This window comes from Maylandia zebra, linkage group LG7 (genome assembly GCF_041146795.1).
Source record: "Maylandia zebra isolate NMK-2024a linkage group LG7, Mzebra_GT3a, whole genome shotgun sequence".
NCBI classification, from domain to species: Eukaryota; Metazoa; Chordata; class Actinopteri; order Cichliformes; family Cichlidae; genus Maylandia; species Maylandia zebra.
Window position 1 is genome coordinate 2,235,001 of NC_135173.1, and position 25,349 is coordinate 2,260,349.

Here is a 25,349-nt window from a genome sequence, read left to right on the forward strand (position 1 = left end):
TGTCAGGCATCATATCGGCTAAGATGAACAGGCACATGGGTCAATACATGAGCGGGACACAGAAAGGAATTGGCAAGAATACCAGAGGCGCAAAACACCAGCTACTGGTAGACAGAACAGTCAGCCGAGACTGCAAGACCAGACTGACCAACCTGTGCACTGCCTGGATTGATTACAAGAAGGCCTATGACTCAATGCCCCACAGCTGGATACTGGAATGCCTAGAATTGTACAAGATCAATGGGACCCTAAGAGCCTTCATCAGGAACTCAATGGGGATGTGGCGTACAACACTAGAGGCCAACTCCAAGCCCATAGCACAAGTCACCATCAAGTGCGGGATCTACCAAGGAGATGCTCTGTCCCCACTGCTGTTCTGCATAGGCCTGAACCCCCTCAGTGAGATCATTAACAAGACTGGCTACGGATACCGACTATGGAACGGAGCAGTTGTCAGCCACCTCCTGTACATGGATGACATCAAGCTGTATGCCAAGAGTGAACGAGACATCGATTCACTGATCCACACTACCAGGCTATACAGCAATGACATTGGAATGTCGTTCGGACTGGAGAAGTGTAGTCGGATGGTAACAAAGAGAGGGAAGGTAGTCAGAACTGAGGGGATTGAACTACCAGAAGGCAACATTGCAGACATAGAGGACAGTTACAAGTACCTGGGGATCCCGCAGGCGAATGGGAACCATGAAGAGGCCGCTAGAAAAGCTGCAACCACCAAGTACCTGCAGAGGGTCAGGCAAGTCCTGAGGAGTCAGCTGAATGGTAAGAACAAGATCCGGGCCATCAACACCTATGCCCTGCCCGTGATCAGGTACCCTGCTGGGGTAATAGGCTGGCCAAAGGAGGAGATAGAAGCCACTGACATAAAGACAAGAAAGCTCCTTACCATGCATGGAGGGTTTCACCCCAAGTCCAGCACCCTGAGGCTGTACGCTAAGCGGAAGGAAGGGGGCCGGGGACTGGTGAGTGTCAGCACCACAGTCCAGGATGAGACAACGAACATCCAAGAATACATTGGGAAGATGGCCCCAACTGACCGAGTGCTCAGTGAATACCTCAGGCAGCAGAAACCCAAGAAAGAGGAGGGAGACGAGGAACCATCATGGAAGGACAGGCCCCTGCACGGTATGTACCACCGGCAGATAGAGGGGGTGGCTGATATCCAGAAATCCTACCAGTGGCTGGACAAAGCTGGACTGAAAGACAGCACAGAGGCACTAATCATGGCAGCACAAGAACAAGCTCTGAGCACAAGATCCATAGAGGCTGGGGTCTATCACATCCGGCAGACCCCAGGTGCAGGCTGTGTAAAGATGCCCCAGAGACAATCCAGCACATAACAGCAGGGTGCAAGATGCTAGCAGGCAAGGCATACATGGAACGCCATAACCAAGTGGCCGGCATAGTGTACAGGAACATCTGTGCCGAGTATAACCTGGAAGTCCCGAGGTCAAAATGGGAGATGTGGTGGAGAATGACCGAGCTAAGATCCTGTGGGACTTCCAGATACAGACGGACAAAATGGTGGTGGCTAACCAACCGGACATAGTGGTGGTAGATAAACAGAAGAAGACGGCCGTAGTGATCGATGTAGCGGTTCCGAATGACAGCAATATCAGGAAGAAGGAACACGAGAAGCTGGAGAAATACCAAGGGCTCAGAGAAGAGCTCGAGAGGATGTGGAGGGTGAAGGTAACGGTGGTCCCCGTGGTAATCGGAGCACTAGGTGCGGTGACTCCCAAGCTAGGCGAGTGGCTCCAGCAGATCCCGGGAACAACATCGGAGATCTCTGTCCAGAAGAGCGCAGTCCTGGGAACAGCTAAGATACTGCGCAGGACCCTCAAGCTCCCAGGCCTCTGGTAGAGGACCCGAGCTTGAAGGATAAACCGCCCGCAGGGGCGTGCTGGGTGTTTTTTTTTTTTTGTATATACACTGGGTGAATGTGCAGTAGTAGCAGCAAGCAGGTGAATTCTGTACATTAATATGAATAGACATCTGACTATTTTACAGGATAGACAATATAAACATATTTAAAATTAAAGGAATTGAAATGTACATTGTGCCTTGGTTTAGTGTCTGGAAGAGAGTCCTGTCTCAGTCAATTATAGATGATGTGAGAGGGCGGGTGTGTGTGTTTAGGGCACGGATGGCTTGGGGATAGAAGTTCCTCTTGAGTCTCTCTGTCCTTGCCCGGAAGATGCGGAACCTTCTACCAGATTGCAGAAGTTGGAACAGTTTGTTGCCAGGATGGGACGGGTCCTTCAGTATCTGCGCTGCTTTAGTCCGGCATCTCCTGGTGTAGGTGTCCTGAAGCGGGGGGAGAGCAATCCTGCAGCAGCGTTCTGCTGTACGGATCTCTCTCTGGAGAGCTTTTTGGTCCTTCACACAGCTGTTCCCAAACCACGATGTCATGTTCTGTGTGAGGATGCTCTCCACAGCGCCTGTATAGAAAATCCTGAGGATCTTTGGAGAGACCCTGAACTTCCTCAGTTGTCGTAGGTGATACAGGCGCTGCCTAGCCTTTTTGGTCTGAGCATTCCTCGCTGCACTGTACAGCAAACACCACATTGTTAAGTTTGTTTTTAGGAGTTTTGTCTTTTGGGTGAACCAGTTTCTGTCTGAGTGTGTTGCTGGGTCTGAAGTACACTGGGATGTCATGCTACACTTGAATCACAAGAAGTACTGCAGCATAAGGAAAACTGCAAACATTAATATTTAATGTAGGCCAATACAAGATCCCTCAGTGAGGTAAAGGAGGTAAACTAAATAAGTACAGGATAAGTCTTATATGTTATCAGTGTTTGCCTTATGTCTTATATGGGTATTTTTGTGAGTGCTCACAAAGAATACAACATATATAGTCATAAAAAAAGAGGCCACAGTGGACTGCAAGCCATTACGTGAAATAAGTATTTGATCCCCAAATAAAGCAACACTTGGTATTCATGGAGAAGCCTTTGTCACGGGGCAGGATGTGTCTTGAAGTTGGTCACCAGGTTTGCACTCATCTAAGGAGGAAACGTGTCTCACTGCTCCTGACAGAAACTCTCTAAATCCTAAAGTGTTCTGGCTGAAAGAAGGAGGTTCTCATCCTCAATGTTATGGTTCATGGCTGAATCCATTGGCCCCTCAGTAGGTAAACAGCCCCAAAGTAATGTTTCCACCTCTGTGATTGATTGTGGGGATGATGGTATTTGTGTCCTAATCAGCATTTCTCTTCCTGGGGGAAACTGTGGTTTCCTCTGGGTTGTAGGCGATCAGATGCTTATTTTACTCAGTGAAATGGAAATCAGTGGATAATGTTTTGTTTTTGTTTATTGATCTAGCTATGTTTTTTTTTTTATTTCTAGTGGATGTTCTATCTGTGTCTGTTATGGTGTCAGTTATTTTATGGTCATTTTCAGCTACCAAGCATCATTGTTACGTATAGACGAATATAAAACACATTTTTACTGACAAATGGCTTTGTATTTAAAGAGCGGTGAGACAACAGCACATCATTTGAGCTTACCTGCAGTTCTATGAAGAACGCTCTAAATAAAAGTTAGTCGACAACTGGAAAACAAAATGTCTTTAACTCGTCTTTGTGTTCTTTCACACAGCTGGAGGTATCGACCACAGACTACAGTGGAAACCTTATCGAGGGACCACAAGTATTCAGGATTAATGTCATTGACCAAAATGACAACCGTCCCATCTTCAAAGAACCACGGTACACAGGAGAGGTGCTGGAAGGATCCCCTACAGGTAGGTGACTGTTGAGGGACTCTGGACAGAACTGAGGTCTAAATGGGTTTAACTACACAATAATGTTACACATAGTGTGGCTGTTACACTTGAGATGTTCTATGATCTGCAGCAAGAAAAGGTTGTGTTGATGACATTTATACTTCTGTCCTGAGCTGTGTGGTTTGTGGCAGAGTCAGTATCACATTGCTAACCTTAATCATAAAATCACATAAAGTCCAATATCATTAGTGAAAGCAGTGAACTTCTTCTGTGCTACTGTTTGTATGAATTCAAGTATTGGTGTTTTCATATTTATACACCGCAATACAGATATGAGTTTTGTTTTGTTTTTACAACATTTACATCGTTTGGCAGCACTTTTTGGGTAATGGTATCCTTGGAAACAGAGACAGACAAATAAAGGACATTGAAGTATATGAAATCTTGTTGGTTGCATAGGCTCTCTGTACTGTGTTATTATTGGTATTGAGAGTGTTAAACAGCAAATTCAAATATTGTGACTTTAGTCTCTACTTTATCAGAATTTTCATTATGTGTCTACATAAGCCAAACAAGAGTTTCTAGCAAATTAAGATAATTATTCAGGTCATTTGGTAAATTACTTTTGTTATATTTTTAAATGTGGTTGCTTGAAATGTGATCTTGTCACATCTGTTATAGACTTTGCAGCTGTTGCAGTAAATTCTCTTCCCATCTCTGCTGCGAACATCTCACGGTCAAGTGTTTCAAAATAAATCATTTTGAGGCATGGCTGGCAGAGCCTTTATGAAAACTCTTCACCTTTGACTTCTGGTGTAAATGTTGATATTCTCTTAGATGTATTTGTCACTTTGTCACTATCGCTTCCTTTCCCGTTCTCTGAGCTGCTGTCACTGCTATAACTGTTGTTTTTTTAATGTGACAGCTTCGCACTTCGAGCCCAGAATATAAATAAATGCAGCTCAGACGTACATGATTTCAAAAAGTCCTATTTTGCTCACCTTCTGCCACCTGCATAGAAATGCAGGATATCTATGCAAAAAGCTGAAACTTCAGATTGAAAAAATTGTTGCTTTTTCTTCACGGGTTATATAGAACATGATTCATAGGCAATAATTTGCGGAGGTGGTAACATTTTGCACAAAATGTCTTTTGGTGCGTTCTGCCAAGTTTTGTTTGGGCGTTAAATGATTTATTGTAGTGAACACATTTCAATTTATGTCACATAAAAGTGGGTTACTTAAGCTGTTTCAAACTTTCACAAATGGATGCACTGCTTTCTGAAGACAAACAGGAGCGACTATTGTGTCTTTTACTTGTGTCAGTGCATACGAGCAAAGTGTCATAATGTGTTTTCATCTGTCATAGTTGCGCTGTCCATGGTGCTGATGATGCTCGTGTGTCCCTGTTGGGCAGGTATACACCTACAGACCCTCTGGGAGAAATGCAGTCAATGTAAAATATAAAGTTGTATGATTAGAAGAACAAATGGTAAAATAAATATACGATGCTTCTCACTGTGTTTGTTCTGACGTTGTGAACACAAAAAGCAAACTCCTAAACACCTTAATCACCAACAGAGCTTCCCGGATAAGATGGATGAGTCACCAGGCACAGGAGACACACACACACACACACACACACACACACACACACACACACACACACACACACACACACACACACACACACACACACACGGCTTCCCACAGAGACGTTTTGAGCTGTTGACAACTTCATGCTGACTTGTGTTATGAATTGCTAATACAGACGCTGCTTATGCAATGGTATACATTTGGTAAGCAACAGCATGTCATTACTGGCTGTACAGAACGAGATAATAGGCCGACAAACTGCACAGTTAAATCCTGTTAGAATAATACAGTCAAAACAAAAGCGCATTTTGATGTCAGAAATCATGTCAAAAGTCTCACTGTTGAGCTCTGATGTCAAGAAAATACCAAATAATTGGATGCCTTTGTTTTTTTTGGTCTCTTATTTTGCTACATTTTCACGATGTGGTTTCTAAGGCTGAGAATGTCTCGAAGCTGCGTCTGTTGCTTGTGGCTTTTTTCAGTAATTACAGTGATGCATGTGTCTGTGTGAGGTGTTTACATGTCACTGTATGTTTCTCTGCCCACTCTGTACAAACCCAAGGTGCATCAAACACAATAATCATATTCCAGAGTGCTTTAATTCACAGCTATTCATCACCAATAACTCAAACAGGTAGCTAGAAAGAGGATTCGTGAGGTTCACGTGGTTGCCGGTATTGGTAGCGTAACAACACCAGTGGCTGTAGTGACTTCAGACCTGCTCATAACATATAGGCAGAGTTTGATTATTGTACGGACATATCTCATGTGTCCTGAGCACTTGTGAACCTTTGCAGGTAATATCCTGCTACGTATTTTAAAATTCACCAGAAATGTCCAGTACTTGAAAAAATACAGACTTTTGAAAATGGGCTCTTCTTGATACACCCTGTACTGGACTGTATATGTCTGAGCCAGTAGCAGCACCAGTAGCAGCACCAGTAGCCTATGGGAATTAAATAGGAAACATGACAGGCAGGAAAATCTTAATTGGTTTGCCCCACTGGGTGCAAGAGCTCATATAACCCTGGAACCATCACATCGTACTAACTTTTAGAGATGAGTTGGTTAAGCAGACAGGTTTACTTTGACTTTTCTATTTCAGTGCCAGGAAATATCATTTAAAAACGCTTACTGGGTCAGCTCTGACATCATCTGTTAGTAACCATCATGCAGCTCCGCTTGATCAAATTTAAAATGCAATTAAATTATTGTGTATTCTTTTAAAAAAAGTGCCTGTCTGAATAAACCAAAGGAGATAAACTGATTTTATTTCCAGTGTGGTGTGATCTGACAGCTCCTTTGTGCTGTAGTTGCCATGGATGCCAGACTTAATTGAGCTCAGCGATAAGATGAAAGATGCGGTTCTGAAGACTCTACGTTTTTTTAACATATGCCTGCAAATCTGTCTACTGAACAGTCTACTTATTCAACATGTCAGCTCAGCCTTATTGATGTGTTTACGATGAATCAGTCATTCAGTTCATGCATTCAGCCGGTTGACCCTTTTATACGTCTGGTGGTCATTAACTGCAGATTGTGAGAGGATTGAAGCAAACACAAAAACATATTTGTTAATGATTATTGCACTGCTTTAAGTGCTGAAGGTGCACACGCTTCTCTCTGGCTTTTTCTTTCTTTCTTGTCATTTTAGTTGAAAAGTGGTGGAGCACCATAAAAGGGGGCAGCGGGCCACCAATAAAATGTCTTTTCTGTGGCTGTTTTTTTTTTTCTTATTGGACAAAGAAGAAAATGCCGTGAGAATAGTGAGCATTATATCCAACAGTGAAGTTACTGGACATAAACTCAAACAATAAAGAAAATAAAGATTTCTTAGTTTTTTACATATTAGAATGTACAATTACATGTTTTAGATCATAAAACAACTTTTCATATTAGACAAAGACAAATTAAATACAAAATATAATTTTAAGTGATTTCACTTATAAAAAGGGAAAAAGCCAAAAAAGCCCTCGTGTTAAATTATGGATTGACTGTGATTAATCACAAGTTTTTCAACCCTTTAAAGCCGGTCGGAGCCGGTGTTCTGCACGCTCTGTTTTGCGTAACTAGTTTTAAATCCCGGTAGAACCGGAACCACGTAAGCTAGCGCAATAATTTTTTTGCATATGAAACCGGAGGAGTTGTACTTACATCTTATGCCATCAGCTTGTCCTCGGTCACGGTTTCCTTCCACATATAGCTTTGAAAAAACTGCATAAAAAGCACTTGCAGCAACAAAAACATAATATTCCAGAAACACGCTTTGCCGATCCGATCAGCTGTTTGTAACACTTCCTGTCCGCCATGACCTGCCCAAAACTGGAAGTGACGTCATTTTGCGGAAATGTAGTTTTTTACCATCAGGGCCTCATGAGCCTATACTGGTGTTTTTAAAAGTTATGTTTGACTTTATGACTTTCTGTGTCGTTTCTGGGATGCTGAGGACTCATATTGCACTGCTGGAAATAGTTTATTTTGATGCACATGCTGTTTTTTTTTTAAATTTGCAGTATAATATTTATTTTTGTTTTTCCTGCAGTATATAAAAATTGGTGTATTTCAAAAATAAAACTATGAAGACACTCAAAATAAATTTCCTGTGGTGGGAAACTATTTTGTGCAACTTTTTTGTATTTACAGTTTTGAGGGATAAGCCTCTTAAATTTCTCTAACTAGAAATATATGTTAAAAAAACAAAAACGATTTTCAATTTTTTTGTAGTTTATTGCACTTTTTTGCAATTTATGTAATTACTATGCACTTAATGCAGACGTATTATTAAAATCTGGGTTATAATGGTTGTATTGATGTATAGCAACTTGAAATGCTCCCAAAAATGGCTCCACAGCATGTAAAAATATAAAATAAGCTCTGGCGGACTTGGTTCTATGGTAGGTCTTAAAGGGTTAAGATGACTGTAATTGCACCACACCAAGGCTTTGTTACTGCTAAATAAGGAAATCACTCATACAGAACCTGTGTGACAAACTGAAGAAGGCTAATATATCTAAAAAAATAAAGACCCAATAGTTTTTGGAGAAACAAGGTGATTCCAGAGATTCCTAAAGTGGAGAACAGAGGAGACAAATGCAGACAAAACAAAGTTTTGGACCGTAACATTGAGGATGAGAACGTTAATGTTAAGTGAAAGCCAGCTGTTTATTATGGCTGAAGGAGAAATACAAAGCGATGCACAAACAATAACCTAAACTGGGAAAGCTCAAGGGGGGAGGAGTCGGACTACAGAGATGAGGTCAACAGACTGACTGAGTGGTGTTCAGTTAACAACCTCCAACTGAACACCACGAAAACGAAAGAACTTATCTTGGACTTCAGGAAGGGCAGAGCAGACCCGGCCCCACTTTACATTCACGGGAGCTGTGTGGAGAGGGTACACTCCATGAGGTTTCTGGGCGTGCAGATATCTGATGACCTCTCCTGGACTGCAAATACTACAGCGGTGGTTAAAAAGGCCCAGCAGCGTCTCCACTTTCTGAGAGTGCTCAGGAGGAACAACCTGGAGGCTGCTGGTGACATTTTACAGAGCCACCATAGAGAGCATCCTAACGTACGGCATAACAACATGGTATGCAGGGTGCTCAGCTGCAGACAGGAAAGTACTGCAGAGGGTCATCAACACAGCCCAGAAGATCACTGGCTGCTCTCTGCCCAGCCTGGAGGTCACTGCAAACTCTCGGTACCTCAGCAGAGCTGGCAATATCATCAAGGACCACTCTCACCCCAGCAACCAACTGTTTGAACTATTACCGTCAGGCCGACGGTACAGGTCACATAAAACCAGGACAAACAGATTCAGGGATAGCTTCTTTCCCAGAGCTATCACCGTAGTAAATAAGCACAAAAACAATTGAACCTATTCCATACCGTCACTGTCATTATATTATGCTGCTATTCATACTGTCATTATATTAATGCTGCTATCCTGTATATATTGTACATACTATTGTTTGAGTACTTACGATTGTTTTTTTTGTACTTTTTATATTTTACATTTATATTTATTATTGAAACTTGCACCAAGGGAGTGGCACTCCAATTTCGTTGTACTCTGTACAATGACAATAAAGGCTATTCTATTCTATTCTATTCTAAATATAAACGTGGCCACACAGATACCTGGAACATGGAGACATGACGCAAAAGACAACAGACAACCTGACACTGAACAAAGGAAGACACAGCAGGGTAATAAGGGAAGTGGAAACACAGCTGACACAAATGAACATGACGCCACGGGGGAAGCAAAACTAAACACACTGAACATGCAAACACGAGACTGTCAAAATAAAACAGGAAACGTAATGAGATGAAGACTGTGAGAACACATGACATGGAAAACACAGACAGGAAACACATAACAGACTGAGGAGACGGAACGATGCACAAGCAGAGGAACATGGAAACAGATAAGAGGAACGAGGCACAGACACAACAAAAGACGTACACAGGAAACAGAAAACGACACATAAACAAAGGAGCGCCAGGACATGAAGACTAAGAACTAGACTGAAAATCAGTGGCACAAGGTGCTTTTAGTTCTAATCATTGTTAGCACCGAGTACACAGAGTGTCCAACATCATCTGAAAGCTTTGGATTGGAAAAAGCTTTCAGCATAGCAATTGCCAATGCAGTAAACGCATACCTGGACAGAACAGCACACAGCAGATGCTGTGCCTGGAGCTCGGACATTAACGTTACCGGAACAGTGTAGGATCATCTTGACGGAGAATCAAATAAAGGGCTTCCAATAAGGCTTTGGAACGTCCTTCAAGAAACCCGGAGAGGTATTCCTGAAGAATACTTAAATAAATTACAAGTAAGCTTGCCTAAGAGACTTTAGGCAGTGTTCAAGAAAAAAGGTGGCCATGCCAAATATTGACCTTCAAGCCCTTCTTTTTTCCAGCGACAATATTTGCTATCTTTCCTACATTACAAACAAAGCCTCAGCCCTGCAGACATGTGTGAGTGAATAATGAAAGCTATATTTGTGTCATGTTGCAGTGCATGCATGAGGTTATGTGAATACGAGTGCATGTGCTCCTACACGGTGTGTGTGCTGCAGAGTAGTGGCTGGGCAGCAGGGGAAGCTGTAGGGGAGAATGTCACAGCGCTCTGACATTTCTGTGCAAACCGATAACAAAGACAGCCAATGCCTGGGTCTGCTGGCAAGCCCTCTCCTAACTCTGTGTTTACTCCTCCACTCACCATCTTTTGTTTTTATTCCACATTATCTCTTTCATTTTCTCTACATTCTCTTGAGCTGTGTGCACAGTAACACGCTTAAACAGTTTTGCTGTCTCTTTGCTTTTCAAATCTGTTTAAATTAGCTTTCTTTCGTTCTTCTTTTTGAGGTTTTCTGATTTTGTTTTGGTTTTTGTATTTTGACTTACTCTTCATTTCATTCTTGTTAACCCAGATTCCCCCTATCTGAATCTCTGAATCTCTGAATCTCTGAGCTGGTGTAGTAAAAAAGAAAAAAATGTCACACCAAGTGGTTACCACTCCAACAGTCTTGCTCCCGGCCAGCTAGACCTGACACTCTGCAGTTTGTCTCCCTTGAATTTTCTGCCTGACAGAGCTGCACTGTCTAACGAATGCAAATCTGTCCCCCAAAACAACAATTACTTAGAAATGAAAGCCTTAGAAATTTCCAGAACAGCGAGGCATTGTTAATTGTAAAGAATGTCTCCCTCACAGGAGTAGTAGCACATTCATACATGACTGTGTTTGGTGGCAAATTAATATGCACATTTTACCCAAGTCAGTTCTAACAGCATCAAGGCTGCGAATGAGGGAGTTAATAGTTGCATGATAATGGTGTTATTTGTTGTTGGGATTTTCACACCCACACTAAGTTTATGCTTCACTTCACAATCATGGACAATCATGTGGATGCTTGCCAGAACAGACCTCTGAGTTTGGTATGTAGGTTGTGTAATCCCTTACATTCAAACAAATTTGGCTCGCTTCATCACGGCGCTGGTCTGGGGTCAGCATTTATTCAGCTTTAACGTCACTCTGGGTTCTTGGCTAGCTTAGCGTTAGCATGCTGTCTGTGCAGGTTGCTTGCCAGGATCCAAAGTTGTGTTAACAGTATAATGCCGTCGTTTCTGTTCTGGAGCAGTCCTCAGTTTACCATCGCGCTCGCAGTCTTTTGTGCAATAGAAATAAAAGTTATGTCCATATCCACGCTGTAGACCGAAATCAGCTGATCGTAGAGAGAGGGCAAGAACCGATCGATCGGGAGGGAGACTAACGAGCACCGATTCTCTACAAGAACCGGTTCTCAATTCCCAACATTAACCATCTCTGTGACCCAGTGCTGCTAAATTTGATGTAAAATGTTATTTTTAATTTTGCATGATTTGTTGGTGTTATTGATCGTTTCTGCACTGTATACAGAGTAGATACTATATTTATTTAGGATGTGAGTAAATTACTTGAGTAACATAAATGATCAGACTGCGGGTAAAATGAGAGCCAAAATGTGAACCCAGTAGGATACAGTGTTTGTTACAACTGGGATCTTAAATTACGGTCCATCAGTACATCAGTGAGCCTTAAATGTCTCTTTTGAAATTACAGATTAAACACAGGTGTTTGTTTTGGTGATTTTCACCGGACGTCACAACATTACATAGTCAACGTAAACATCAAACCCAACGTTTAGGGTTAGGCTTTGGTTCTCTTTTAAATAATAATAATAATAATAACGATAATAATAAAAACAGATTTGCAAATCTCATAAAAGTTTAAACAGTGAAACTTTATAAAATATACTCATTTTGAATTTTGATGCAGCGACGTGTCAAAAAAGTTAGAACAGGGGCAAAAAAGGCTGAAAATGTCAGCAGTAGTGAAAAGAAACAGCTAAGTAAAAAAAAACCTTTTGCAACTAATTAGGTTAGTTAGCAACAGGTCAGTAACACGATTGGGTACAAAAAACATCTTAGAGAGTTTCTCAGAGGTTCAGCTACAAAAAAGTGTGCAACAACTTCAGAATAATGTTCCTCGGTGTAAAATTCCACAGTGCATAATATCATCTGTGGAAATTAGTGGAGTTAGTCAGGTAATAATAATAATAATAATAATAATGATGATGATCATAGCATTTTAACAAACGGCTCAAACAAAGGGAAGAAGATTCAAGGCATGATCCGTCACAGCATGAAATTTGTACAAAATCTGTGCTAAATGGGCACATACACAGTAAAAGATGCATTTCATGAGCCGGAGAGAATATAAATGACTAATATTAATTGCATTCTGTCAGAAGAAATCTCTGCGTATAAACTAGTGTTAGCAGTAATAAACTGTGTTTCCAGTAGCATCCAGTAGCTTTAGGAGTCACTTGAGAATTACGGGCATCTGTTAGTGGATTCACGGGCAGAAAAACGTCAGATTTGAGTTTTAGGCGTGGAATTTAATGTTGCTGGAAAACTGCTGTGATGTTCTTTTGGTAATTTGTGTTTATCTTTGGTTGCCAACATCATGCAGACAAGCTATATCTAACATCTAGGTGATACATCTTGTGTAATTGGACATGATGGGGTATAAATGGAGATATTACTCATAGCTGAATCTCTGTGTTCCAGACTAATTTGTGTTTATATCACAAGTAATTAAGGCCCGATCTCCTGCTGTGGAGGGAGTGGGGGATGATTCTGGTCTGCTGTTCTGCTGTGCTCTCATCCCTTACACACAAAGAGACACAGATGCAGCAGAGCTTTAGCCAAAGGATGAGCAACTTAGGTTGAATCTCCTGTCACTTCACATGTAATTGCATGTGACTATGTAGTAAATCTACAAATCCATCAGATCTTTTTCACAGCAGACATTCTGACTTGAGATTAGATTAAAAAACATGCAGCACACAAGCAGGAATGATAACATAATTGATGTCGCTGTTGCATTTAGGTGTCCCATCTTCCACTGTCCCCTCTGGCTCGCTGCCATGGCTTACAGGGATACTTACAGAGCCATCGTTATTATAATATTAGTTACACATGTGCTTTTTCCATCTTGGACACGTTAAAATATTGCCTGTAAAAAGGGCTTTGGTATAAATTGTTTATATTATATTACCATATAATATGTGATTGGCCATATTTAGTTGTTATGGTAAATTAAATATATTTTATATCAAGAGAGTAAAACTGTCGTTTGGCCTAAGGTAGACACACTCATGGAAAAGTAAGTACATATAAAAATGTGCGACTTCTACACCTCATCCCTCTCTCCGGCACACTCGATCACTCCACAGACGCTTACTCAGTTCACCCAAGGGATCCTTTTATTATGAACCTATGATGCAGAGCATAGTCTAGGTGCACAGGATGTGGTGACTGTGTTTGTTGTCTCTCACGGCTGCAGTAGACGCCTGTCAGCACGGCACTGCTGGAAACGGAGATCAGAAAAATATATCATCAGTGGGTGTCTGAAGGGATGACATTGATCACAGCAGGCGAAATCAGCACCTGTGTTTTAATGAATTCACAATAGTTTCAGACTGAAGGCGGAGACCAGTCTCTATACAGGAAAACGAAATAATATAGAGCATGTTTCCCGTGATCAGTACTTTAAGCTTTAAATGAAATGTTATTATTATTATTATTATAATATTATCAGTATACTCACAGCAATAATGCTGACCATCTGAATCATCTGCATCTCATTTACTATGTTCATCATTTTGACCAGCGTTTTAAACAGAAACCACAGCTTTTGAATGAAACACCGTTTGCAAGTCTTTCATCAGACAGTACCAGATAGATGAGACATTAATCTGATGCGGGGCTTCAAAAACATTATAATAAATCTAATAGTCGTGGATATTCGGGTGGATGTGGCTCAGTAGGTCAAGCAGGTCAGCTACTAATTGTAGAGTTGGTGATAAATGACACAGAACAAAGTGCTGAATCACTGAATGTGGCTTTTAGTCGACTAAGAGTAACAATGTTATCATTTGCTGATGGCCCCGCCCCTCCCTGAGCCTGGTTCTGCTGGAGGTTTCTTCCTGTTAAAAGGGAGTTTTTCCTTCCCGCTGTCGCCAAAGTGCTGCTCATAGGGGCTCATATGATTGTTGGGTTTTTCTCTGTATGTATTATTGTAGGATCTACCTTACAATATAAAGCACCTTGAGGCGACTGTTGTGGTTTGGCGCTGTGTAAATAAAAATTGCATAAATAATATTAAAATAAAACTGAATAGTCCCTTCCAGAATGATTTACCTGTTCCACACAGACGTTACTGTGTAGGTGATGAAGGTCAGATAAGTGAGACAGTGTACGGGAGTTCCACTTAATCGTTGCTTTAATTGGCTTTCATAACACAAAGTCAACAGAAGCAAAACCAATGCAGTTTGTCTCCCCAGTCGACTTTGTTATTATTTGTATATTTAGCAGCAGGAGCCGACCCTGCACGTCCAACAAGGTCTCCTTTTCAACTCTGACAAATGTGAAGTGTAACAAACTGTGCCAGCTCGCTGTCTTAGCCATGCGATCCTCTGCGTTTCTTCGGTAGCTCATTTGATGTCTCGTCTGTCTGCATCATTCCCCACCTCCCCTGTGGACTCCTCCTCTTTATCCTTCCTATCTACTTTTTATGTGAATAATAAAGACATTTGTTATCTAACAGTTTATTTTATAAGTCTACACTTAACCAGTTTTCTTAAACAGCCAATTAGTAAAAACAAAGAATTCCAATGGTGACTAATATGTGAGAGACCTCTAGGTGTGCCTTGGAGGAAACCTAGAGTAGCAGCTGAGTTAGAGCTTAGTTGGTGCCAGCAGGAGCCGGCGGGCGCAGAGAAAACAGGAAAGCGATTGATTCAGGAGAGAAAGTGATGCAGCTGAGAGATTACACCAAAACTGGCAGGTAATTTGTAGCACGATGGTGCTCATTTGTCCCATTATGGTCTCTGTCTCTACCTTTCTTATTCTCTTGCTACCTTTGTTAGCTGGAGCGTAATCTGTCCACCACCCTACCCGGTGACCCGCTGTCCCACAATACCTCATTATCAGCTTGTCACACAGAGAAAGCCTGGCAAATTAATGTCCAAGGTATCTACAGAGCCTGTTGCCCAATTAACTCTTGGGTATTGTTGTGTTAGGATAAATTAGTTTTTTCTTTTTTTTCTTCCACGCACATGAAGTAATAAAGTCAGACTGGTCAACTTTTAGCTTTATGTATTATGCTAGCTCTTTAATGACTTTACTCGGAGTTTAATCACAAAGAGTTTCAAACGAAGACGTAATATGCCAGAAACAAATTCAATTCAAATTAAATATAGTGTCATAAATAATATTTTTCTACTTAATAATTAAAATGACTTGATTAGACTTTAGTGCAGACTTTTTGCTTTAATTTAACAAGTATAGCACTCGCTGTTTGAGAATTACAGCTGCTTTTATACATGACTGTTAGAATATTTAACCTCCTAGGACCTGGCATCCACATATGTGGACGTCACATTTTGGGTTATTTAGACCAAAATACTAAATCTTGCTCTACAAGGGCCTGATGTCCACTTACGAGGACATTATGCTGCAACTGTTCTATCGAAATTTTAAACGAATGTCCTCATATGTGGCTCTCATTTTTCTTAGAAACAAAAATTAGGTAAAGAAAAAAATCTGGTAATTCTTTGTTTTTACATTCATCAGGTCCTAATCAGCCCAAATATCAAAGAGAAATTAAAAATGCTGCTGTGGAAGAGTTCAGGTCTTAGGAGGTTAATATAAAGATTCCTTTTAGCACTGATGAGCCATACCATGAAGATACTAGAAAGAGTTGAGAAGCTCGTTTGAGAAGTGAGGTGATGGTCGGTGTGCAGCAGTACGGCTTCATGCCGAGAATGAGCCTTCCAGATGGGATGTTTGCTTTGAGAGTGTTAATAGAGAAGTATTTAAAAGTGTGTCTTTGTGGATCTAGAGAAAGAATATGATAGGGTGGAAGTGTGGTGCTGCAGGATGAAATTAGGAGTGGCAGAGAAGCATATGAGGCTGATGCAGAACACGACAGCGAGACTATGGTGAGGTATGCAGTAGGACTCACAGACGGGTTCAGGTGGGTGTGGGATTACCTCAGGGATTGGCTATGAACTCCTTGTTTGCAGCAGTGATGGACGGGCTGACGAGTGAGGTCAGGTAAGAGTCTCTGTGGGCTATGATGTTTGTAGGCTACATCGTGATCTGTAGTGAGAATAGTGAACCGGTGGAAGAGACTTTGCAGAGGTGGAGGTATCCTCTGGGGAGCAGAGGAATGAAAGTCAGTGGAAACAAGACAGAATGGACGAGATGTAGACAGGTGTCACAATTAAGCTGCAAGGAGTAGAGATAGTGAAAGAAAGTGAGCATAAATAGCCGTGGTCGACCATCCAAAGCAACAAATACTGCACAAGAGAGGTGAATAAAAGAGGTCATGAAGCGTGGGTGGAAATGAGTGTCAGAAAGACGGCAGCAGAGGTGAAAGGAAAAGTTTATAACTGATACTGATATATAATTGGAGACATGGCTATGAAGTGTATGGTATGATGTGTGGAGGTGCAGAGCTGAAGATGCTCTGGTTTTCATTGGATGTGAGAAGAATGGACAGGATTAGAAATGAGTATATCAGTAAGACAGCTCAGGTCGATGGATGGGGGACTAAGAGAGGCTGAGATTGTAGATACATTGGACTAAGGATGCTGAATATGGATCAGCCTGTCAGGATGAAAAGAGGAAGACCACCAAGGAGATGGATGTGTGGCTGTGTTGAAAGAAGACATTCAGAGGACTGGTGTGACAGAGGATGCTGAGGATAGAGTGAGATGGACACAGATGATCCACAGTAACCCACTTTAATGACTAAAGGGGGTTACCCCGAAAGGTGCTCACAACAGTGACTGCTTGAATTTAGTACCCTCGAACATCAACAAATGCTTTGTTTCCTCCTGTTAGATGCTCTGCAAGGCCCGTATTACAGCTGCCTGCAGTTGGTGCTTTTATGTTAGTCTTCAGCAACTGAAAAGCAGACTGTGCTTGAATGGAGCACAATGAAAATGGTGTCTGAAATTCCTAAACAGCTAATGCAAAACTTTTGTTTTTATAAAACCTCTTGAATTAAAGCTGAATTAAAGCTCTGCACTTTCATTACATCTTGACAGTATAAGGAGGGAAAATTGCAAATATTATGCTGTAAAAATAAAATGTATGGACCTCACTGTGTAAGCGCGCCAGTGCAATAGCTTATGGTCTCTGGATAGAAATGCAAGGGCCACACTAGCGAGAAACTATTCAGTCATTTATATGCATCTGTTCTCTTTTCAACAGTAAGGCTTCATTGATTTTCCTGAGCCTTCTTAACTGAGCTATCTTCTTTTGAATTACCAAAGGCAGTGATATGCATTACACCACAGAGAGGAAAAAACTGTATTCTAAACGGCCTTTATTTTCAGTAGTGATGTGATCTGAATATATGTGAATAGGGCTTTATTTGAATACATTTCTGTAGTTTGGAGAAAATTATTTTGCTCCCTCGCCGGCTTTACGTTGTTCCCGGCATCATTCCAAAGCTAAATAGCATCAACTTTCTCCCACCCAGCATTCTTTCTCTCTTTTCCAACTCTTTAGTTTCTGTATTTACCTCATAATACACCCATGTTTATTCTTAATTTTCAAAAGAGTGACTTCCCTAAAAGCAGAGGGACTAAAAACAGAATACCCAAAACCTTATATGAAAGCGTTTAGAGGACTGGGAATTGAAGGTGTGACAATACCTAAACTCTTGGCCTCCCCAGTGGCCATTCCACTACTGCTAATCTATTAAAGCATTTCCTCACTCCTTTGCCCTGCACAAAGTCCCACATCGACTCAGGCTTGATTATCTGTCCGTCTTTTCGGTTCAGCGGGGACCTGCTCTTCTTACCAACACGCAATTTCACAACTCAGAGTTCGACTAAACTAACCAATCTCTCTCCATCACCCTCCCTGACAAGAAAACACAGACATTGCTCAAAATCCTCATTTTATTCCAGTTTCTCCACTTTAGATTATCTCTCTCCATTGCTTCACAAGCTCGATCACAGCCATTATAACGCTTCTATTTCTCAAAAGTGAACTCTGTTTTTAAAAAACGTTTACAGAGACTACCTACTGTTATCATCTTTATCTGGATTGAAATAACCCAGTGACTTGATCTTGTGACCTTTGGGCACCGATTCACATTGTACTGTAACGTTTACCAATGAACATTACGCTACATTCTATCCTATAACATGTCACACAGTAGCTACAGTAGCAAGTTTGAAAAGAAAATGCTACATTTGTTTGTTACAGTTACAATGTTTCATCCAAAATTAATTCACCAGAACCAGAAAATTGATACTGCAAGTGTTCTAAACTGTTTAACTGAAGGATGTTAAAAATGGTCACACTCTCATCTCTACCACATACCATATTCTTGATAGTATAAGACCTTAGCAAATGGAAAATGAAAGAAAGATGTATTTATAGCCTGTTTACTCAGAGGGAAGATTACAAATCACAGATTTTCTTTCTGTGAATGAAGACATTTAAGAATAATTCATAGTTATCATTACCCTGATTGACCTACAGGAACCTGGAATTATTGTGTTTTAAGTAAATAGTCAGTAGTTTTGTGAACTTATTTTATTCTTTTTTCTTTTTTTTTTGGCCTGTCCCATTTGGTTCTTTAGCCGTCAGAATTGTTGTCTGAAGGCCAACAAGGAGACCCAATGGATTTACTTTACCAAGTGGATCATCATGGCCTTGCCGTATTGGTGCATTTGATCGACCTTTGTTGTTATTATTTATTTTATGGTATTTTCGCATTAATCTAGCTAAGTGTAAACAGCAGTAAATACTAAATATTCAATGTTGTGGTGCAGCATGCAGGACCGAAATCACACAATGTGCTTTGAGGTAGCAGCCAAGAAAGGTGTAGTTTATGTCTATGGACAGTGAACACCCGTGTGCACACCTGTGTGGATCAGCACGCTTGTATTCAAAAGGTTTCCCCATGTAATGGTCTGGTAGAGGGTATAGAGAGCCATAGCCCCGTCCCCCAGGGCATAAAGCAGGCATGGAGGAGATCCAGGCCCCAGACATCCAGAGGCCCCAGACATCCAGAGGCCAAGGAGGATCACCGGAGGGGCATCCGTGCCACCCTCCTGGGAAGAGCTGAGGAGAGCCCCAGATGAGGGGTCACCCAGCAGCCACGGAGCAGAAGCCAGAGGGGGCTGCACTGGCATGCCCGCCGGCTCTGCCGGCAGCCAGCTGTGCCGGGGTGAACCGAGCCGCAGGCACAGAGGCCGGAGGCCTGAGGGCCCCCTACGCCCTGGAAGAGGCCTGACCGAGCAACAGGTGCCAGGCCCCGCCAAGTAGCCACCGGGAGTGAGCTGGTACATACCTGAGCGCCCAGCCGCGGACACCAAGAACCACCAACGCACCGACCCCTGAGGGCATCAGCCACCGGCAGGGAGTGTGGTGAGGGGAGATAGGCCTTTGGAGGACCTGGGAGTTCCCAGAGAGGTGGAGTCTAAGACCCGACCTGACATATTGTCAGGTTTCAGTTAACGGACTCAGGCGCAGACCGGGACTCCTTACAGGATTTACAGATTTTATTTACACAACGACACCAGGTGATGCTATTTACAAAGTGCTGGAGGGAGGGGAGGGGGGTCCAGGGTTCCGGGGTATGTGAGGGAAAAGACGGGAATCTGACGTCCTCCAAAGGCTCTCTCTCTTCACTCCCCACACTGGGGAAACACCATCCACTCACTCGTCCACGGGATGACAGGCAGGCTGGGAAAGGTCCGGGATAGATCTGTACACAGAGATTATAGTTAGAGGCGAACAGACGGAACGAACTCACAGATCCTTATTTACAATCTACTGTGCGACTGACGCTGATAACTCAACGATCCAGCGACGAGTGACACAGTGCTGCTGTCTTAAATCGGCCTTGTGATTATCCCGATAGGCAGCAGGTGCGTGGGCCAGGGGCGGGAGCCCATAATGAGCATCGCCCCGGCAGGGGAGAGAGAGAGAGAGAGAGAGAGAGAGAGAAAACATGTTGCCTAATACAGAATCAGCTGGTGAGGCACAGGGACCATGACACATATAGACACAGACAAACAGGCACACACAGACACAAACATGCATTCCAACCCTCATGCGCACATGTACAAATACTCAACACTCAGACAACGTAAAGATAGACACAAATGGACATGTACACACAATCACACTCCCCAAACATACTCTATACCCTGGGTCCAGGTACCCTCACCCCTGGAGGGGGAAACGGTACCTAGACCCAGGAGATGTTACCCTTTCCCCCGGGGTGGAGGCAAGCAGACTGCCCCGGCTCCGCAGCAGCAGGGAGGCCCCACATCCCAGATCCCAATCGGACAGCCAACATCTCCTCCCAGTCCCCCCGCCCCGATGGCCAGCAGAGAACGGGGGTGTGTGAAGACCCCATACCTCCCTCCTCCCGCTCATGTGTAGTGTTGCTGCGTGTTGTTCTTTTTTTTTTTTTTGCCTGTCCCGTTTGGTTCTTTTGCCATCAGAATTGTTGTCTAAAGGCAAAGAAAGATGTCCAACGGATTTACTGCTGCGTGTTGTTCTAAAGTGCATTTAAAACACGGGAGAGCATGGTGCTGCTGCCAGAGAACAACAGAATGCCTCCGCTGCACCCTGGTGACACACCCGCACCCCAAGGCCCTACTTGTGTGGGTGGGTGTGGTGGAGCGGGAAGAGGGAGGCAGTCGGGGATGGGGAGGAAAAGAAGGGAGGGGCAGAATTCCCCTCCCTTCAGAAAGCCCCTCCCTGGGGCCAGCTCCCCCGCTGACCCCAGTAGACACCCCCGTCCTCCGACACCCACCAAGGCAAGGGGGCCCAGGCCCATCCAGACCGGGGCCTACGGCAGCAGCACCGCCAAGCCCCACAGGACCCGGGGCAGCCCACCCAACCCCACCGCAGAGGAAACTTTACCCACCCCAACATTCAATCATCTCACAGACTGCACAAGACAATAGACACCCAGGTTAAGTTAATTCTCCACCTCACCTATGTCTCTCCCCCACCTGCAGAGTGGACTCCTGCAAGGATGGAACAACCTCCCTGCCAGTTGAAGAGCCCCCCAGTTAGGCCGATGCACCAGAGGCCCCCTGCGCCAGGGCTGAGCCCCCGTGCACCCACCTGCCCACAACCTAGGTGACACACCAACGAGGACTGAAGCCCCCAAGGCCCAGCCAGAGCCCTAGCACGATGGCGAAGCACTCCCCAAGCCCCCACGCCAGGCTACCAGGCCAGTAACCTACGTCTGCCAGCACAGACCCTCCCCCAGCCCTGCTGCACGCAGCCATGAGGAAAACACCATCTAAGAGCAACCAGAGCCACTAACCAGGTTATGACCACAACCCCTGGGTTAAGCCCTCCAGGGATAACGTCCCTAGGGATTCTCCAGACGCCCTAAGCCCGTCCCAAGCGAAGGCGGGACCAAACCACGACCCCCCACCCCCGCTAGGTGATGGAGCCAATCAAAGGAGCCCAGAGGGATTGGTCTAATGTGGTGGCAGAGGCTGTCTCGAGGCTAATGTGATCTATTAGATGGTTTCTATATTGGCTAGAATTAAGATTATTTTTATTTTTTCAGCTCATAAGGACAGTTTTCTTGGCTGTGCAAAGGGCAGTAAAAACCATGTGGACTGTATTAGTTTCTGTAGTGGCATCATCCAATTTTCCCAACAAACACACTAAAGGGGAAGTTGGAATGTTACATTTCAGACACTTTGATAAGTCTTCACATATCTCGCGCCAAAACTTCTGAACTGGTGGACAGAACCAAAGAGCGTGGATATAATTGTCTGGTGTATTGCCTTGACAGTGTGAGCAGTTGTTGGAAGATGTAAAGCCCATCTTGAACATCCGATGACCTGTATAGTGCACTCTATGTAGTATTTTGTATTGTATTAATTGCAGACTGGGATTTCTAATCAATTTAAAGGTTTTTAAGCAAATCTGAGACCAGAAGTTTTGGTCTAAGCTGACTGATAAATCTGCTTCCCACTTTGCAATAGGAAGGGATATTGATTCATCTGTTTTAGAAAGTGTTCTGTATATTTTAGACAATAATTTGGGGGATTTAAGAGTAAGAACATCTACCGCGCTTGGTGGTGTTTGCAATTCAACTTGGCAGAGGTTAAATTTCTTTTTTACTATGGATTTAATTTGTTGATATTCTAAAAATCTTTTCTTGTTGATCCCATATTGTGTAACTAGTCTTTCAAACGGAATAAAGTTTGTTCCTTCTAATATATGTTCCAAGTATTTAATTCATTTACAACTCCATTCTGGGAAATTAATCATATTATTGTTTTGTAATATGTCAGGGTTATTCCAGATAGGTGTACGTTTGCATGGGATTAATGAAGACTCCGTCAATTTTAGAAACTCCCACCATGCTGTCAGAGAAGAGCTGATGCTGATGCTTTTAAAGCATTCATGTCGTTGGATGTTTGAGCTGATAAATAGTAGATCTGAAATCTCTAGATCCTTGCATAGTGCCTGTTCAACATCTAGCCAGGGCTCATCTAAGAAGGTACGTTTTAACCATCCTGAGATGAACTGAAGCCTGTTGGCTAAGAAATATTGTTGAAAATTAGGCAGATCTAATCCTCCTCTATCCTTGGTTCTTTGTAGCGTTTTTAAGCTGATACGTGGGGGTTTATCTTTCCAAAGGAACTTAGAAATATACGAATCCAGAGATCTGAACCAATCTTGTGATGGTTTGTTCGGGATCATTGAAAATAAATAATTTATTTTTGGCAAGATCATCATTTTTACTATTCCCATGAGTGATATGGGTAGAGATTTCCATCTAGTCAGATCGCCTTCTACTTTCTTTAGAAGTGGGATGTGGTTTAATTTAGTTAAGTCTGAAGGCTTAGGAGAGACATTAATACCTAAATATTTAATATTTCCAGATTGTAGTGGGGCAGAGGAAGAATTATGGAAGGAGCAGTTCATTGGAAGAACTGTAGATTTTGACCAGTTAATTTAATAATCTGAAGCTCTTGAAAACCAGTTTATTAGAGTAACAGGTGAAGAGTCTTGCCCAAGGACACAACGACCGAGACTGTCCAAGCCAGGGCTCGAACCGGCAACCTTCCGATTACAAGGCGAACTCCCAACTCTTGAGCCACGATCGCCCCACAATATATTTGTAAGGGATATTGGACGATAGCTTGAGGGAAATAAAGGGTCTTTGTCTGGTTTTAGCAGGAGACTAATGTTGGCAGAATTCATATTTGGTGGTAGTCTGCCCTTTTCCTCGATTTCCTGCAACATTTCGTGGACTACTGGTGCCAAAATCGTCCAGAATTCTTTGTAGAATTCTGCAGGGAAGCCGTCTGGACCTGGAGCCTTATTATTGGGCATACTTATCAGGGCTTCCTGGAGTTCACCTGGCGTCAGTGGCGAATCCAGTGCCATTGCTTGACTGTCTAGTAATTTTGGAAGAGTTACGTTGTCAAGAAACTGATCAATTTCATTTTTAGATGGGTTTATTTGTGGTGAATATAAAGTTTCATAAAAATCCCTAAAAATGTTGTTTATTCTTCCGGGGTCATATATTGTTTCCAGATAAATCTTTAACAGCACATATAGTTGTTTTTTCGTCATTTATATATAACTGGTTTGCTAGAAATCGACTGGATTTGTTACTGTGTTCAAAATTCTGCAAGCGAAGTCTTTGTACTAGGATTTGTGTTTTTTTATTAATAATTTCATTTAATTCTAGTTTTGTTTTGCGTATTTTGTTCATTATTTCTTGATCTTGGTGGGACGCGTAGGCTTCTTCTAAGGATTTGATGGTTTTTTCTAGTTCCTGAGTATTTTTGTTTTCTTCTTTTCATGTGATGGGAAAGAAATTATTTTACCTCTCATCACAGCTTTCCCTGCTTCCCATAGAACAGAAGCTGATGTTTCGGGAGTGTCATTATAGTCTAAATATGAAGTCCACTCTTTTTTAAAATATTTAATAAAGTCTTCATCTTTGAGCAGCAATGTATTGAATCTTCAGTTTTTACTTGGTGTAGCGTTCTTCTTATGTATTAGTGTTAAAGATACAGGAGCATGATCGCTGACAGCTATAGGGTGAATCTCAGTGTCTGAAATGTCGTTCAGCAGTGAGCTGCTGACCAGAAAATAATCCAGACGAGAGTAGGAGTGATGGACATGTGAGAAAAAAGTATATTCCTTACTGTTGGGGTGAAGGGAGCGCCATGCATCGCAAAGACCAAAGTCGCTCATATACTGTTTGATTATATTTGTGGACTGCCAATTACGCCGAGTTCCTGCTGTATTGAGCCTATCCATGTCTTCATTTAGTCCAAGGTTGAGGTCGCCTCCAAGAACAAGTGTGCCATCTAAGTGTTCAGAGAGTGCACTGAAAAATCTGTGGAAGAATGAGGGATCATCAACATTTGGACCATATACACTTACAATACACAGCTTTTTGTTAAGTATTGATAATTTAATAATTAGGAATCTACCTTCTGGATCTATAACTGTATCGAATACTGTAAAATTAACATTTTTATGTACTAATATTCTTGTTTTATTCTAAGCACTGAGGTGCTTTAACTAAAAGACTTAACAATGAAATATGTTTGGAAGAGTCTCCTCAGCCTGTCAATCGTCCACGTTACAGTCGCATCCTTACTTTAAATAACCTCTGTGCCTCACTGTGTATGAGTTTAACTGTACAAGCTGACTGAATCCCTCTCTACTTTTCTCTCTCATCTTTTCAGTCTTTTTTTTTTCTTTTTGCACCGAGAAGCAACAGAAAGGCTAAAGGCAAAAAAAAGCCTCTTTGATTGAGTATTGATCTGGGATTGTCAGACAAGCAGAGATGACAAAGTCCACACATGAGAACAAGCCCGTGATCTGCTGTGCATTTTCTGCTGTAATCAA

General features: G+C 42.4%; 1 protein-coding gene across 2 annotated transcripts in view; it reads left to right on the forward strand.

Annotated features, from left to right (window-relative positions):
- Nucleotides 1–25,349, forward strand: part of LOC101486372 (cadherin 13, H-cadherin (heart)) — a 212,847-nt gene that overhangs the window by 30,953 nt on the left and 156,545 nt on the right. For both annotated transcript variants that reach the window (XM_014410718.3, XM_012923828.5), the window contains exon 2: nt 3,624–3,768. In XM_014410718.3, coding sequence (XP_014266204.2) covers nt 3,624–3,768 — 145 coding nt within the window. The remainder of the gene's footprint in view (nt 1–3,623; nt 3,769–25,349) is intronic.